The sequence below is a fragment of the Pogoniulus pusillus genome, chromosome 26, assembly GCF_015220805.1.
Source record: "Pogoniulus pusillus isolate bPogPus1 chromosome 26, bPogPus1.pri, whole genome shotgun sequence".
In the NCBI taxonomy this organism is placed as follows: domain Eukaryota; kingdom Metazoa; phylum Chordata; class Aves; order Piciformes; family Lybiidae; genus Pogoniulus; species Pogoniulus pusillus.
Genome location: NC_087289.1, coordinates 16,534,766 through 16,552,635, shown reverse-complemented (window position 1 = coordinate 16,552,635; position 17,870 = coordinate 16,534,766). Strand labels below are relative to the sequence as shown.

Here is a 17,870-nt window from a genome sequence, read left to right as displayed (position 1 = left end):
AAACCAGCCTGTGAAGGGCCTCTCCACATGCCACGAAAAAAAACCCACATTCATTTAATACTACAAGAGCAAAAGCATATCAGGGCTGTCCTCCACAGCCACCCAGGTAACCTCACCTCTGCCTTCTCAGAGAGACCACAGATGATAAAACAACTCACTTCTCCGCCGCCAATGCCGCACCAGTGGCTGCTGCGCACGCTGGCTGGTGCTTGCACCTGACATCCCACAGGGTAGCTGACCCAGTCCCTTAGTCTTAAGCCTTTTTGAGTATTCAGAATCAGGTTTCGGCAGAAAGTTGGCCGTAGCCTTAACGATTAACTGCTTTGTAACTACAAGGATTAATTGCTCGTTATGGATGAAGGTAAAGCTGCTAGCTGACGGTATTAAATCTACTGCCAGGCAGTAGATGCCTTTAGAGACTGCAAACCGCCCCGCTCAGGCCAGGGGGTCCACGTTTGACAGAGGCAGCGAGAGGTCTTGCCAGCAAGGACAAGTTGGGTTTCCGCAGCGCCTCCGCCTTGCCGCTGCTCGAGTCCTCCTCCTGCCCCATTCCGCTTGCTTGAGACCTGTGTTTCATGCGCTAAGCGCTGCGGGTCTGGGGGGTTTACGAGGCTGGCAGAGGGCTGCCTGCCCCGGGTTGGGGGGCCCGTCCCGCACATCCCGAGGCTGCCGCCAGCGAGGGCAGCGGCAAAGCGGAGTTGTGGGGAAGCGCAGCTGAGGGACAGCCGGGCCGGACTCTCCTGCCGGGACGGGGCAGGTGGGGCACGGCTCCTTACCGATGTGCTCGATCAGGTTCCTCCAGGAGTCGGCCGTCATGGGGTGGGCGGGCGGCGGTGCCTCGGCGGTGGCGGCGGTGGGGTTCTCCTCAGCGGCAGCCGGGGGGTCCCTGGTGGAAGCGGGGGCACTCTCAGCCGCGGCGGCAGGCTGGCGGCGGGCCGGCCCCCTCCGCCCCGGACGCGGCCCCTCGCACACACCCTCTGTGCCCCCCGCCCCCTCTAACCTGCTGGGATGTCCCACCGAGCCGTCCTGGTCCAGGGCGCAGGCAGCGCTGAGAGCCGCAGCCAGCAGCTCCATGGCCGGCGGCGGCAGGCGGCTGCCGAGCAGCTCCGGCGGCAGCTCCGGCAGCAGCAGCTCCGGTTGCAGCGGCTCGGAGTTGGGGGAGCCCGGGCGGTTGCCACGGTAACGGGGGTAGGAAGGCAGCAGCCTGCGAGGGAGGGAGAGGGGAGCTGCGGCCGCCCCTGAGGCGCCCTCGCAGCTCCCCGAGACTCTGAGCCCCCAACCCCCTCAGAACCTCCCCTCAGACACAGGCTCCCCCCACCCCCCAGGCATCCCCATGCACTCTTCCTCCAAAATCTCTCTCGAGACCCTCAAAGCCTTCCCTCAGACCTGCCTCAGAGACCTCTCCAAACTGCCTCCGAGCTCCCCCTCGAGCACCCACAAGCTCTTCAGAGCACCCTGGCTACTTCCGACCCCTGTCTGTGTTCCCACACCTCCTCCGAGGTCCCGCAGAGCTCATCCAAGCCCCCGCGGAGCCTCCTCACCCTTCCCCAAATCCCTGGCGAGACCCCCCAGAGCCCCTCTCAGTTCCACAACCCCGCTCCCTCTGAGGCCCTTGGAGACCCCGAGCTCAGCCTTCGGAGCTCCCGCCGGACCCCTGTGTCCCCCAGGAGCCCGTCGGAGCCTCCCGACAGACCTCCTCAGAGCCTCCAAAATCCTTTCTGAGCTCCCCTTCCCCAAAATTCCCCTCTCGCAGTCCCCGAGCCCTTGCAGCCGCCGCCTGGTGCCAGGCACCCTGCCCGCAGAGACCTGAGCCCCCCAGCTCCGCTGCAGCGCAGGTCCCTCCTCCACCGGAAGGCTGACTCCCTCCTGCTCAAGGGCCCCCTCAAAAGACAGCAGTACCTGCCCCCCGCTTCACAGGCAGCTCTACCTCCATGCCCCCTGCTCTCCTGCGGAAAGGCTCCTTCCTCAGGTGCAGGGAAGCCCCTTCTCCATTCCTCCCTCCGCAGCAAGACACCCTCCCCCGGCAAGCACCCCCACAGCCCATCCCACGCAGCAACCTGGGCCACAGCTCCTCTCCTCCGCCCACAGCCCCCTCTTCGCGGCGGGAGGGCACTGACCTCTCTCTTCTCCCTCAGACCCAGGGCAGAGCGCTGCCCCCCATCCCCTTCTCCTCTCTGCCTATGTGCGGCTGGCGGCGGCTTCGAGGGAGAAAAGGGGGTGGGAGAAGAGGGGCCCTCCTGAACGGCTTCCAGATCTGGCGCATATGGTGCGTTTCTTCTCCCGGAACGAAACCCTCAGATGGAGGAATGTGACTGGGAAACTCAGCCTAATCCCTCCTGCCGGTTATTGCCCCTGGTTACCCCGCAGCCTTCACCGCTCTCCTCCTCCGGCAGGGCTTTGCACCCGCTGGGTCATCTCCCTCCTCCTCCCTTCCTTAGTGTCGTTACTTCTTCCACAAGGATATATTGTCTCGTCTAAGCAGTACCTCAGTACTCAACGATCTCCTTCTGTATTCCTGCAGGTAACTGTTTTGTCGCCTCAGGGGTAAATCCTCTTGAGCTCCAAAACAGAGTTACAACCTTGGATTTGTTGAGTGCTTGCAGACAAGTTGGGTTCGGCTCTTCCCTACACATTAGTAATCCCCAACAAAAAAACAAACCCAAAACCAAAGCAAAACAGCCCTGTCACCACCTGAGGAGCTAAGGCAAAAAATGCTCAACAATTCCTCTCTGTTACTTAAATAGCTAACTAATTTTTTCCCCTCTCCCTGTATATCATAAAGTAATCCATGCAGCTGCATAAAACCCTCCTATTGGTCTGTATGTTCAAAGTGGTTTCCTCCCTATCACTTTTCTATTGTATTTGCTACATGATATATCAGGACAGCTTCTTGTCAGCGCCTTCAGAAAAACTCCTTCAGCTTATATGAACTAGATCTCGATCTGGCACACAGGAGAGCTCAGCCCTTAAGTCATTAAGAGGCAGAAGGGAGAGAAAAACAGCTGGAGATGTCGTTGAGGACTCAGAAAAGACTGTCAGCTACGTCCAGTCCTGGACTGGGAGGTCAGAAGGACCAGAGAAGCAAGAGGAAAAGTCAGGGCGGGGGTGAGAGCTGGAGCCTGTTTTGCACTTGGAGAGGAGGAGGAGGAGGGCAGCCTCACAACTGGGGCTGTGCAGAGGCAGATCGTCACAGGGGAGATGGTCAGTGTGGGATGAAAGCTGGGTTATCAGTCATCAAACACTGGGGCTAGGGGGCTTGAGGAAACAGGTGAGCACAGGGGCAGTCCTAACCTTGTAGAAGGGATAAAGCAGCAGAGACTATCTGAAACTCTACCTAATGACTGATGTTTTGGTGGCTTGCTGCCAGGGCAAGAATATTGTCAAGGGTTTTAGTAAGTGGGTGAAAAGCTTCTGTCTTAGAAAAGGGGAGGGCATTTTAACTGTACTGAACCTCTTCGTTATCTTGAATTCTGGAGAAGCAGAGATGTTGTTTGTTATTTTCTAAAGGGAAGGACCAAAAGCAGGAGGGAACTCTCCCAAAGGCAGATCAGTGCATAAGCTCTTATTGACACTGCTAGAATGAATATATATCTAAATAGCACTTTGGGGTGTGTGTATTTAAACCAGAGAATAACTCTTTCATAAGTATCCTTTAGGAGGTTAACAGATTCCGACTCCTCACACTGCTTCACTCCCAAAGGTTGAAGTCTGTCACAAACTGAAATTTCCTTTAAGAAAAAGTGTCTAGGTCGTGGTATAAAAAAACATTCCAAAACAGAAAACATCTTTTCAGGATCCTGCAACTCTCTGGTCATTTGATCCTGTCTGTCTTCTTTTTGCCTTTAAATTTTCCCAAGGAATTTCACTTCTGGTCTGAGATGAAAACCCAAGCCCAGCAGTTCCAGTAATAATGATAACCAAAGAGGTGAGCACACCAGCTAAGAGTGAAGTGCCCTCTGTGGCCATGGGAGGCCACAGTTTGTGTTTTGTGTCTCAGAGCTCTCTTCCACTGTGTGGCAATGACTAATCTATTTTTCTTCCTTTAGAACTTCATTTTTGACTGGAGTTTGGTCTCTCAAAAACATTGCTCCTTCCTCCTTTGCAGGCTTATTCTCGTACTGTATGTTGATGTACAGAAAAAGTCCATCAACAGAACAAGTGCCTGAGAAATACTTTTTCTCCCAAGAAAAGTGACAGAGTGTTCCCATCACTCTGGGACTGAAGGAAAGAAATGGTATTTAGCCAGATAGAGATATTTTTGTCCTGCAAAAATGGTCAGGATTTTCCAGATCTTGCTTTTCTGCTTGGGGACAAAGCAGAAAGCTGTCAAAGTTTGCCATTAAAACTGAAGGCAGGCAAGCAAGTGACTGTCTCTCAGCAGCCTCGTGGCTGGGAGGTTCGTGCTGGGTGTGGGGGATCCAGGTCGGAGTCCTGGCTGTGTCACTACCTCAGATTCCACATGTTACTGCCTGTTCCAGGGTGGATCTGTCTCTCTTCCCTGAGCTGCTCTGCTTTCTCTGGTCGCTGGGAAACGTGCTTCAAGCAGGTGAATGCCTGATACCACTTTAGGTCAGTCAGTGCTGGACAATTACTGCAAAGCAGAACAACTCCAGCATAGCTACCTCTTTCTTCCTCCCTGCTTCCACAGCTGCTGGGACTTGGTGTGCAGTTTAAGCTGACCCTGCTGCTCAATTCCGCTTTTCACTCAACTATCTCTGGAAGATCTGTACCTCTGCTTTTATGCCAGTGCTCATGCTTGTCTCATCCTTGGTGAGCAGGTTTGGGCAGCTAAAGCAGTACAAAATGATTCTTTTTTTCCTTCTTTTTTTTTGGTAGAACAGTGTTTGTGTGTGCCTGGGTTGTTCCACTGCAGGGTGATACCAATGCGAATGCCAGCGTAACAGAGGTGGCAGACGTGCAGATGGGTGGCACGACCATGGCAGTGCCATCTTGGACTATTTTACACTGCTGTGGAACTGCAGGTTAAGGCAGAAGTTCCCACTCCATCTAATCTTAACCATCTGGGTGGGAGTTTGGAGGAGGTTTTCTTCTCTCTCTCAATGTATCAACAATGAATTTGACCCAAAGCCTAAAAAGCTTTTCCCTGCATCATCAAAACCTGTAAAATCTCATCATGACAGATCAGCTTTCTGACTAAAATCTCCGTATTTCAGACTAAAATTCTCTGTCTAGTTGTAGGGACAAGAAAGAATCTGACTATTAGAACAACATGCATGAAAGAACTAGTTAGAAATCCCATCCTGGCATCATACAAGTGGTGCTGTGTGCCCTGTGCTCTTGTTGGTTACAGAGGTCATACAGTGCCCTGACAGAACGAAGCCCTGTTTTGACTCAGGAGTTCTTAGGATCTTCAAGCACACAGGCACTAGAAATGATGGAAAGGATTCTTATGGCCGCCCCACAGAGGCCATGCTCTGGTGGCATGGAGCATGACCACAGCTCAGATCCCTTGTGAGCAATAGAGAAAGAGCTTGATCAACACGAGAAGGACATGGAACTGTTAGAGCGAGTCATAGAATCACAGAATCAGTCAGGGTTGGAAGGGACCACAAGGATCATCTACTTCCAACCCCCCTGCCATAGGCAGGGACACCCTGGTCTAGATCAAACTGGTCAGAACCCCATCCAGCCTGGCCTTAAACATCTTCAGGGATGGGGCCTCAGCTGCCTCCCTGCGGCAACCCATTCCAGCCTCTCACCACTCCCATGATGAAGAACTTCCTCCTCATGTCCAGTCTGAGGGAGTCCAGAGGAGGGCTACGAGGATGATCAAAGGGCTGGAGCAGCTCTGCTATGAGGACAGACTACAAGAGCTGGGGCTCATCAGTCTGAGGAAGAGAAGGCTTTGAGGAGACCTTATAGTGGCCTTCCAGTGTCTGAAGGGGCCTACAGGAAGGCTGTAGGTCTTGTGATGACAGTGCAAAGGGTAATGGGTTTAAACTGGCAGAGGGGAGATTTAAACTGGATGTTAGGAAGAAGTTCTTTACATTGAGGGTGGTGAGACACTGGCACAGGTTGCCCAGGGTGCTTGTGGAGCACAGAAGCACAGAAGATCACTTTCTGTGCTTCTGTGCTCCACAACCTCCCTGGAGGTGTTCAAGGCCAGGACGGATGAGGCCTTGAGCAACCTGTTCTAGTGGGAGGTGTCCTTGCCTATGGCAGAGGGCTGGAACTGGATGATCCTTGAGGTCCCTTCCAACCTCAACCATTCGGTGGGATCTGCAAAGAGGAGTTCCTGTGGCTGCAGCCTGTCCCTAGCTTCACTGAAGTATTGCTGTCAGAAAAGACTTTAAATGTTGGCTGACCTGTTCCAGGCTTGCACCAAAAGTGCGCTAATCGATGTGAGCTTATAATTAGTTTATTATAATGATCTCATTTTAAATTCTGCTTGGAGGGGGGATGAATTTCCAACCTTGGCTTGCATTTCCAGACACTAGTGGCTTTGAAAGATGATGAATCTTTCAAATGAACATTTCTTATGTGCCTCTGAACTCAAATGTGACCCTCAGAATAACGCTCTGCAAAGAGTTTGCTTTGAAAGGACACCCAAATGCTGCTTTTTTCTCACGTTATCTCATAGCAGTTTTTCAGAAATTAGACCTCCCCTTCCAGAAACTAAAAAGAGAAAACACAGCCCAGCTGATCTTATTCATGAAAACTTGCCCAAGCCCTTCCAGTCAGTGGGAGTTTTACACCAAGAAAGGCCACAAGATGCGTTAAGAGGCACTGTTTGAATCGGAGCTAACCAATTCTGTGGAGAAGTGTGAAGTTAGTAAGAGATTTGAATAATATTAGACCTAGTCAAGGGTATTTTCATCCTTCAGGTTCATTCAGGTTCTTTCTGCTCAGATGTGGTTTTTAGAACTGTTTTGGGTGTGCCTGCTCAATTCCTATCCCCCTCTGTTTTGTTTTTTAATTGACATTTTAGTGGGAGAGAAATGGAAATCCTTATCCCTCATATTTTTAGATCCTAAAGGCCAAGAGCACATCTGTTCTCCTGAGCCTCCCTAAGCTTTCATCAGAATATGTTAATTTTATCTGTCAGGGCTGGCATCTTTACCAACAACTAAAAATATTCAGAACTTCCTATATTGAGATCTTTTACCTTTTCATAGAATCACAGAATCAACCAGGTTGGAAGAGACCTCCAAGATCAGCCAGCCCAACCTAGCACCCAGCCCTAGCCAGTTAACCAGACCACGGCACTAAGTGCCCCAGCCAGGCTTTTCTTGAACACCTCCAGGGACAGTGACTCCACCACCTCCCTGGGCAGCCCATTCCAATGCCAATCACTCTCTCTGCCAACAACTTCCTCCTAACATCCAGCCTAGACCTCCCCCAGCACAACTTGAGACTCTGTCCCCTTGTTCTGTTGCTGCTTGCCTGGCAGAAGAGCCCAACCCCACCTGGCTACAGTCTCCCTTCAGGTAGCTGTAGACAGCAATGAGCTCTGCCCTGAGCCTCCTCTTCTGCAGGCTGCACACCCCCAGCTCCCTCAGCCTCTCTTCACAGGGCTGTGCTCCAGGCCCCTCACCAGCCTTGCTGCCCTTCTCTGGGACACCTTCCAGTACCTCAGCATCTCTCTTGAATAGAGGAGCCCAGAAATGGACACAGCACTCAAGGTGTGGCCTGACCAGTGCTGAGCACAGGGGCAGAATAACCTCCCTTGTGCTACTGGCCACACTGTTCCTGATCCAGGCCAGGATTTTGATGCTTGCAATACCAGGGTTAAATTTAAACTGCTGACTCTCTGTCATGGAGAAGTTTGGTTTTTTTAAAATATATTAAAAAGAAGAAACTAGTAACTTTTTTAGGCTTAGGAAAAAAATATTGGAAGCCTGTGAAAGGAAAACAGGAACCCTGTTGTTCTGTCCTTTGAGAAGCTTTGAGTTCTGTTGAAATACAGGTTGGAATTTTGGGTTTGCTAGGGCTTCACCTTTGGCACACTTAAGAAAATCCACAAAACCTGCAATACACACAAACTGCCTGGTCCTGTTTCAGGGCACTGTCAGGAAAGACCATTGCTGCTCTGTCCTCATTCTTCCTTGTGCTGAGTCCAGGCAGGTTAGTGAGAAAACTCTGTGACTGAACAATAAAGGCAGCAAGACTCAGGCATGGAGAGCAAAGTCTACTTCTGAACTGGGGGAAAGGAACTGTCCCGCAGCTGGGTGTTTGAGGAGAAGCTGGGAGCGAGCTGGAGGGGAGGGAGAGTGAGATTGTATGAGGAGCCAAAGGGTGAAGAGACTGGAGAATGGCAGGACAGTGAGATTCAAGCCACAGGAGGGAAGAGGGAGGAATCATGTGCCTGGGAAAGAGGAGGCTGAGGAAATAGTGAGGGAGATGACAAGTTGAAGCCGCTAGAACAGGAGTGAAACAAAGAGATTAGTGGAGGACCTGAGCGTTAGAGTATGTCCAGATAGTGCAGACTGGGAGAGCTGGAGGGCAAAACTTGCTGAGTAATGAAACCATGACTTGGCTGAAAAACCTGAGGAGCAGCAGCTGGGTACAGTAGGTGGGCAGGCTGGATTGGGAGTACCTCTGGCTGCCTGCTGGAGACATATTTAATTAGAACTACATCAAACATAAGACTTCAGCAGTAGTAACATTTTTATACCCACAGAGGTTTATTTGTTGGGGTTTGGTTTGGTTTGGTTTTTGGTTTGTTGTTTGGTTCTTTTTTAACTGAAAGCTTAGCACTTTCAAAGATTCTTCTCCCTCTGAAAATACTGTTCCCCTTAGACTGTTTGTAAGATTCAGATTGTACAGAAAGAGGGATACAGAAAATTACTTCTCTATGTCTAAAAGAGCAAAAAAAGTGTAGTGTGACAAAAAGGTTTGGTCCACATGCATTTGCACCAGCACTTCCTGACCTCACCACTAGCAAACTGAAGCACCACTGGCAGCATAGAGAGGAGGTGCCTATAAGAAATGTGTTTCATACGCAGAAAGAAACTGCTTGAGTATGGCAGGAGACCTTTTGCAATGCAGGTCTCAGGCTCTCTAGAGGGTTTCCCTGCTCTTCTGGTTAAATCAGGCTATAAAAGCAGTGCCCTCTGCTGCCTGGGACAAAGAGTGTTGTGTCACGGGATGCTAAGCCAAAGTCACCTTTGGGTGAATTCAAACAAGGCAGACTCACACTCACCTCTGGAGGTGACTATTCACTGCTGTAGTACTTTTCTTTGAGCTCAGATCAAACATAATCAAGTGGGTTTTAGATGATCCCTGTTCCCTCTGAGTTGGAACCCAAAGAAATGGTTTGCTCTGCACTAGTAGAGCAGTGAGCTTTGCAGTGTGGAACTTCCCACTGAGTTTCTCTTCTACTGCTGCCAGTGGCCCATACTAAAGACATATCATTTTGGGAATCTGACTCACTGGGTCATCACAGGTAAATAGTAGAATCATGCTGCTGAAACATCTCCATTGTAGTAGAAATGAAGAGAAGTCAACATCCTATTAGCTCGTAATGTAGGGTAGACACTGATCAGTGAATCTCCTTTCTAAGGTTTGCAGTGACTAATTCTGGTCTCCGTGGGAGCTGCCTTCAGCTGAGGCTGGCAGCTGTGGATGGACACCCTGTGCGGATGCTTTCCTGTGATGTATGATCTCAGTCTGCACAACTGCTGCCGCTATGGAGCTGGGAGGACTGATCACAGTGGGAAAGAGCTTTGGTCATGTTCACTTTCTTCCCAGGTCTTTGGCTTTGGTTACCCTGAAAAATAGGAGCTGTGCTAGAAGCTCGACGCTGAATTGTCCTGGGCAAGTCAGCTGAGTTGTTGGGAAGCAACTCGTCATGTGAAAGGTGAGTGCAGAGCAAACCATTTCTTTGGGTTCCAAGTCGGAGGGAACAAGGGTCATCTAAAAACCACTTGATTATGTTCAATCTTCATACAAGGCAGCAGGCTGGGAGGGAGCCATGGGAACTGATGGAGAACTCTAGAGTGCTTAGAGGCAGCTGAGGATTGCACAGGACAAAAGCCATGAGAAAGAAAATAATTTGAGAAGAGTTAGGCATAAAATCACTCTTGAGAGGTATCTTATGGAAGGCACATGGCAGATTTTGGAGCACTAGCAATAATGTTTGAATCACAGAATCACAGAATGACAGGAGGTGGAAGGGACCTATGGAGATCATCCAGTCCAACCCATCTGCTAAAGCAGTGTTATCCAGAGCAGGTCCAGATGGGTTTTGAAGGTCTTCAGAGAAGGACACTCCACAGCCTCTTTGTGCAGCCTGCTCCAATGCTGCAGCACCCTCACAGGAAAAGAAGCTTTTCCTTATGTTTAAGTGAAACCTCCTGTGTTCTAGTTCCTGCCTCTTGCCCCTTGCCCTATCAGTGGGCACCACTGGAAAGAATCCAGCCTCATCCTCTTGACCTCCACACTTTCAATACCAATCAGCAGACTCCCTCTCAGTCTGCTCCTCTCCAGGCTAAAGAGCCCCAGGTCTCCCAGTCTCTCCTCATAAGAGAGATGCTCCAGGCCTCTCAGCATCTTCATGATCTTCCATTGAACTCTCTCCAGTATTTTTCTGTCTCTCTTGAACTGTGGTGCCCAGAACTGGACACAGTATTCCAGGTGTGGTCTCACTAGGGCAGAGCAGAAGGGCAGGAGAACCTCCCTTGCCCTTCTGGCCACTCCCATCTTAATGCATCCCTGAGTACCATCCTTTCTGTAGCTTTTGCCTTCAGAAGTCTTAGCTGGCAGCATCTGGTTTTATTCTTTTGGGGAGAGATTAAATGCAATTCTTGAAACCAGTGCTGAGACTTTGGATGTCTTATCTGCACCATGGCCTGTTTTCCCAACAGCAGGGAGAGAGGAGCGATTACTACAGACAGCAACATCCTTGGGCTCCTCTGCAGGCTTTTCACAACATGAAGTTTTGGTGTTTCTCTTAGAAGTTAGCTGATCTTTTGGAGAAGAGGAGAGTAGTACAGGGGCTCAGTTCTAGATGAAGGTTGTGGAGTCTCCCTCTCTGGAGATACTCAAGAACCGTCTGGATGCGTTCCACTGTGATCTGCTCTATGGGACCCTGCTCTGGCAGGGGGGCTGGACCAGATGATCTTGCGAGGTAACTTCCAGCCCCCGATAATCTATGATCCTATGGAACTCTGGTCTCATTCTCCATGACATCTCTCTGCTCTGTTTCAAGAGATGTTGCCACTCAGCAGCACTGCCTCCTGTTAGACACATGACTTTGCACATTTCAGAGCTGCCTAAAGTGGCAGTGTCAGGATGTCAGAGACCGAGAGTGATGAGTAAGCCGCAAGAAGATGAAGACAGATGGGTAAGACATCGCAGCAGACTGCAACTGTCTAGTTTCATATGCTCAGTTTAATGCCAAAGGGCAAACAGTTTTAGCCAGGGCAATTAATTTACTTAAATTCAGCTTGACAGTTTGACTACATTTTTTTTCTGCTGGAATCCTCTCTGTAACAGAAGGAGCCTGGAAAGGGACTATGCATGACACCAGCACAGCTGGGCTCGGCAATAGGACCAGCAGTATAATCAATGCACTTTAGAGGGCAATGCTTAATGCTTTCAGCTGGAATTTCAAAGAATCATAGAATCAACCAGGTTGGAAGAGACCTCCAAGATCATCCAGCCCAACCTAGCACCCAGCCCTAGCCAATCAACCAGACCATGGCACTAAGTGCCTCATCCAGGCTTTGCTTGAACACCTCCAGGGACAGAGACTCCACCACCTCCCTGGGCAGCCCATTCCAATGCCAATCACTCTCTCTGCCAACAACTTCCTCCTAACATCCAGCCTAGACCTCCCCCAGAACAACTTGAGACTGTGTCCCCTTGTTCTGTTGCTGCTTGCCTGGCAGAAGAGCCCAACCCCACCTGGCTACAGCCTCCCTTCAGGTAATTGTAGACAGCAATGAGCTCTGCCCTGAGCCTCCTCTTCTGCAGGCTGCACACCCCCAGCTTTCTCAGCCTCTCCTCACAGGGCTGTGCTCCAGGCCCTTCACCAGCTTTGTTGCCCTTCTCTGGACACATTTCAGCATCTCAACATCTCTCTTGAATTGAGGAGCCCAGAACTGGACACAGTACTCAAGGTGTGACCTGACCAGTGTTGAGTACAGGGGCAGAATAACCTCCCTTGTCCTGCTGGCCACACTGTTTCTGACTTTGTACAGCACAAGCAGAGACTATCTCATAGTTGTGCACACAAAAGATAAGAGGCTGAAGTGGGAGAACACCTAACTCATCTATGTGAAAATGTAAGGCTAGACAGCTGCTCCTCAGTCTGCCTGCAGGGGCAAGGAATTAGGGGCAAGATTAAATTTATGGGGCATATGTAAATGTATGGGTTGTGGAATCAGAGTCTTTTGCTAGATGTAGATTGTTGAGGGATTTAAGCCCAAAAGAGCTATGTCACTAAAACCTTCTGTTGCCTGTCAGTTCTTCAAAGTTAACATCAAACAGAAAGTTTGGAAATCATCTTTGTAGCTACTTCTTCAGCTATAAAATCCTGGTTTTCCTGTGTGGTTGTGGATGACCTTGGAGGTCTCTTCCAATCTGACTGATTCTACATTCCCTAAGGAAATGTCCACAGGCCCTCCTTATTCTCTAAGCAAGCTGCTTAAAGCAGTCTGTCACATTCCTCTTTTTCTACCTTCCCCATTGTCTTTTTGTGTCCCCTTCTTCCTTCACTGTTTCCTCCAAACTCAGGCTGTTAAGACCCTTTACACCATGACGCTAGTGCTATACTTTGTGTGTTACAAAGACTAAGCTAGACCTTAGTCCAGGTCTCCTTCCCAAAGCAAGCATTCTTGCCCTGATGCCACCCTGAGTGTACACTTCCTTACCTTTGGATCCATAGTTCATCTAAGGTTGGCTTGTCAGAGTTTACTGGAGCTGATGATCCCTTAGGAGGTAAAACGTTCAGAGGCTCTTTGTCAGTCTCACTGTTTTTGAGTGAACCTGTGATAGGAGAGAAAGCCAAGAGGTGTTAAAACACTCAGCTTCCTAAGGGTCTGGAGGTAGGTTACTGTAGGTAGTGGCTTGCCCATACCCTAGGCAACAGGAAGAGCACAGACACAAAGATGGCTGGAGTTTAGCTTGGAGTTTCAAACGGGACTAAATTGCTTGCGTAGTGCAGATCTGCACAGCCTTTGTCACAGCTGCAAGTGCCGTTGAGAGAAGGCCAATGTATGACATCAGCCCTTACTTCTGTGGAGAAATCTCACCACTGACATCTGGGTCCCAACATTACTGATTGTCAGTAGAGTTCTCTAAGTTCAGCTCTGTGTGCCTGTGCATGCCAGGGCTTCACTGCCCTCTGCTTCCAGGCATACAGTAGATGTTCAGTTTATTGCATAAATGAAGGCCAGATCTGTGTGAGACAGGAGCTTCACTTTCAATTGCCTCTCCAGTTACCCTCAGGGGAACCTCTGATCCTTTTACAGAGAACCAAAGGTGAATGAAGTCCATGGCTTCCTGCAACAGTGCTTGGTGGGAAGGGACGAGTTTCACTTCTCAAATGAAACCTCCTGTAGTTTGAGGCCTGTTGATAAATGACCTCATTGGGTTTTATTAGAGATATTTTGGTCTAAGTCACAATTCTGTTTGCATTTCAAACTGGTGACAGCGCAGGCAGGTCAATGCTCAGGCTGAAGCCAGTTTCTGATGCACTCTTTTTAATCAATGCTACTGATTTTACACAGGGAAAGGGTGAAAACCAGACTTGTAAACCTCCCTAAAACAGTGCCAAGAGCTTATGAAACACGAGTCTGAGCTGTTCTCTTTCCTTTTTGGGTAGTTTTAACATTTTATCCTTCTATCAGAGAAGGTTGCTTAAAAAACCCCCAACTCTTTCTCCAGTTAAAGAGAAGCACTATTATGTTTTACAGTTCCTAGGCTGCGAGTCACAACTAGGCAAAGGGTGTCTACATGAAAGCCTTTGCTGGGTTTACATTGGTTTACATTGTTTTTCTTGTTATAATTTCTTGAGTCTTTATTTCCCCCCATTTTGGATTCCCCCTGTGTCTTTCCCTCTCTTCCTTTCTTCTTTCCTTCCCCTCTCCTCAGCCCTAGTCATTCCGTAAGCAAAACGAGAACAGGTTAGTATTTGAGCTTGAGTCAGTCTTGCACAGCTGCTGTTGAAATGGGTTTGAAGATAAAAGAGCTCACCCATCCCTTGCTTCCATGCACGTCAGCAGATGGTGTCAGAAGTTGCTGCTACAAACGAGGCTGGTGTAGAAGCACCCGATGTCCAGTGCCAGGGAGAGAGGATGGGGTGGAGGGAGAGGATAGAAGAGCTGTTTACCCAATCTTAGCTGAATGGAAAAGCTGTATCACTGAGGTGGACTTGCTACAGTCATGCTGGAGAAGGAGCTATTGCTCCTAGCCCAGGTCTTGCTGTACAGCCTGCAGAAAACAAATGTTCCCAGCGTGTCCTGCTGAACAACTGCAGGCACGGAAGAAAAAGCCCTGCTTGGAGCAGATCCTGTTTCACGGCAGTGATCACACAGAGAGGCAGGAGAGGGAGAGAAGTGCAGGTCAGCTTCTGTGGATGCTCTAATGAGACGCTAAGAGAGAAGCCCTCCCTTCAGCTCGTCCTTCCTCAATGACACTGGCTAGACAGGAGGGATGTCCTCCTGTGCCAGTGTCCTGGCGCTCTCAGGCTGCGGGTGTATGAAGAAGCTGCGTCTTTCTTTGCTGGCCCTGCTGCAGTGGCACCAGCAGGTGACAGGGCTTCCTCAGCGGCGCTCTGCATGCGGTGACACGCTGGGATCAGGAGAGAGGGCGAGTCCCACCTGGGCTTGCTCTGCAGCAGTGCTCTGGGAAGGTGGCGAGAGGATGGCTCTGCTCTGGTCCTGCTGCTGCACTGGCAGGGCGGAGAGCAGCTCAGCTTTGGCATAGGCGAGGCTCAGTTTACCCACAAACCTCATTGCAACAGTAGCAGAATATTAAACAGCAGCTCTTTGCTCTGCTGCTGCCTGCTTGGAAACTTGGAGAAGGGAGGGAACTTTTCCTTCTGCCCATGCCACGGGCTTGAATGGGCCTTTATACTGCTGAAAGAGCTTGGCAGGGCAGGCAGGAGACACCTATTTTCTTGGGGACATTTCCCAGACCTCTGATTTTGGGGTGGAGCATGTCTGTGGCTTGTTTTCTGAGAGAACTGGACCTGCTTTGAGGGCCGGGAGCAGTGTGCCTAAGGCTGCCCCGCAAAGCGCTGGCGGTGAGCGGCTCGCAGAGCCACCACCACCACCACCACCACCAGCAGCAGCAGCAGCAGCAGCAGCAGCAGGGTGCCGAGCTGAGCGCACAGCCAGCCAAAGCCCAGCGCCCTGCTCCCGTTACGCCGCAGTCTGCAGACACGCAGCTGTCTGCACTGTGGTTCCTGTCGGTTAGGAGGAGTTGCACAGCCGCGTTTCTCCGAGCACCTGGGAGGCTAACCAAAGGACATCTGCGCTCAGCTGCAGCTGTCTGTCAGCACTGAGTTTAAAACTGCTCCCGTTTCCCCCGCTCCTGTTTTCAGTGCCTGAGTGTGGTGCGGTACCCACGCTGTCCACAGCTCCCTCTCCCAGCCGCTCCTGCCTGTGTCTGTCTCAGCTGCTGGGCCAAGGTGCCAGCCCAGCGCAAGCCTGGCCTTGCTGCGCGCCTCTGGTCGTGCTGGGGGTACTGATTGATACCCGCCTGAACATGAGCCAGCAGTGTGCCCAGGTGGCCAAGACAGCCAGTGGCATCCTGGCCTGCATCAGGAATGGTGTGGCCAGCAGGAGCAGGGAGGTCATTCTGCCCCTGTACTCTGCACTGGTTAGACAACACCTTGAGTACTGTGTTCAGTTCTGGGCCCCCCAGTTTAGGAGGGACATTGAGATGCTTGAGCGTGTCCAAAGAAGGGCAACGAGGCTGGGGAGAGGCCTTGAGCACAGCCCTATGAGGAGAGGCTCAGGGAGCTGGGATTGGTTAGCCTGGAGAAGAGGAGGCTCAGGGGAGACCTTATTGCTGTCTACAACTACCTGAGGGGAGGTTGTGGCCAGGAGGAGGTTGCTCTCTTCTCTCAGGTGGCCAGCACCAGAACAAGAGGACACAGCCTCAGGCTGCACCAGGGGAGATTTAGGCTGGAGGTGAGGAGAAAGTTCTTCACTGAGAGAGTCATTGGACACTGGAATGGGCTGCCCGGGGAGGTGGTGGAGTCGCCATCCCTGGGGCTGTTCAAGGCAGGATTGGACATGGCACTTGGTGCCATGGTCTGGCCTTGAGCTCTGTGGTAAAGGGTTGGACTTGATGATCTGTGAGGTCTCTTCCAACCCTGATGATACTGTGATACTATGAAAGGCGACTCGGTCCGTTTCAGCTGAAGCCGTGGCCGAGGGCATGCAGCTCCGGGATGGGGTTCCTGTGATTTCTGGTGCAAAGGGAGCACAGGCGTTTCGTACAGCTGTCATCAATGCAAAGTGGCAGGAGCTACCTTTTCAGAGGTCTTACTCCCCTCTCATAATGGCCCACTGCAGTTTCCACAGGCTTTGTCCATGCATTGTTGCTGCTCTGCTTTGCTGTTTCCTCTGTATGCTGCTCATCTTGCCGTACAGTTGCTTGTGTGAGCTCTCACTGCTTCTGAATATCTCCTTTCTGTATGCTTAAGAAGTTGCTACTGCATTGGCTGCTTCATGGCTTTCACTCTTTAGATGATTTTCCTCTTAGAAATCAGAGAGGTGGCAGAGCTGAGTCCCATATTTGTTTAGATTCTCTGCCATGAAGCACGTTTAAGCAACTAACCGTTTACAGACCAGGATGGCAGCCATCTGCTAGTTGAGCAGAGGTCTTCTCTAATGTGCTGACCCCTGAGCTGCTTTCTACCTTCTCTGTCCCTTTCCTAATCTCATTGACTCCTATAGGTCCTATAGTCCCACTGGAAAAGGAAGCACAGAATCACAGGTTGGAGGAGACCTCCAAATCCTCCAGTCCAAACTAGCACCCAGTGCCTAGACCACGGCACTAAGTGCCTCATCCAGGCTTTTCTTCAACACCTCCAGGCACAGCACCTCCACCACCTCTCTGGGCAGCCCATTCCAATGCTAATCACTCTCTGGGAAGAACTTCCTCCTATCATCCAGCCTAGACCTCCCCTGGCACAACTTGAGACTGTGTCCCCTTGTTCTGCATGATGCTGGCTGGCTCAGCACTCACCTGTGGCACGCCCTGCATGCATTGCCTCTCTCAGAGTCTTCCTTTTCCCTCTGTTTGGCAGCCTCATGGACCGGTAGTACCTGGAATTTCTTTGAATGGCAATGTACTGTGTGTGTGAGTCCATCTCGTGGGGCTCTGGCTTAGCACCAGCTGTCTCTTCCTCGCCTTCAGAGACTGAACCTGGCTCCCTCAACACCTGCTGAGAATGGAGCCCACCAGCAGAGAGCCTGCAGGCAGCTTCTCTCCCATGCCCATCCATGGCTTCCAGATATTGTCTCTATGGCAACTGAGAGGCTGGATCAGTGGCAGAGCAGCAGAAGACAGCTACCCTCCACAACTCCATCAGCTTGATCTGGATTGGAGCTGCAGATAGACAAACAAGACACAACAAAACAGGAAAAGAGAGAACAAAGCTCTGGTTAGTTCAGAGGCTGTAGTGCATCATGGAGGCCCTCAGGGATCAGTTCTGGGACCAGTCTTGTCCAACATCTTTGTGGGTGACATGAAGAGAGGCATTGAGTGCACCCACAACAAGTTTGCTGATGACACCAAGCTGTGTGGTGCAGCAGCCAGGCTGGAGGGAAGGGATCCATCCAGAGGGACCTGGACAGGCTGCAGAGGTGGGCACAAGCCAAGCTCAGGAGGTTCAACAAGACCAAGTGCAAGGTCCTGCAGCTGGGTCGAGGCAATGCCAAGCACAAATC

General features: G+C 50.9%; 1 protein-coding gene across 8 annotated transcripts in view; it reads right to left on the bottom strand.

Annotated features, from left to right (window-relative positions):
• NGEF (neuronal guanine nucleotide exchange factor) overlaps nucleotides 1-17,425 on the bottom strand; it is a 50,752-nt gene extending 33,327 nt beyond the window's left edge. The window contains exons 1-4 of one of the 8 annotated variants that reach the window (XM_064165310.1): nucleotides 17,167-17,425; nucleotides 12,837-12,951; nucleotides 1,001-1,204; nucleotides 777-886 (exon numbers count right to left, since the gene is read on the bottom strand). In XM_064165310.1, coding sequence (XP_064021380.1) covers nucleotides 777-886; nucleotides 1,001-1,204; nucleotides 12,837-12,951; nucleotides 17,167-17,425 — 688 coding nt within the window. The other 7 variants (XM_064165302.1, XM_064165306.1, XM_064165304.1 and 4 more) reach the window with 7 other exon arrangements.
• Between the last annotated feature and the right edge of the window lie 445 nt (nucleotides 17,426-17,870).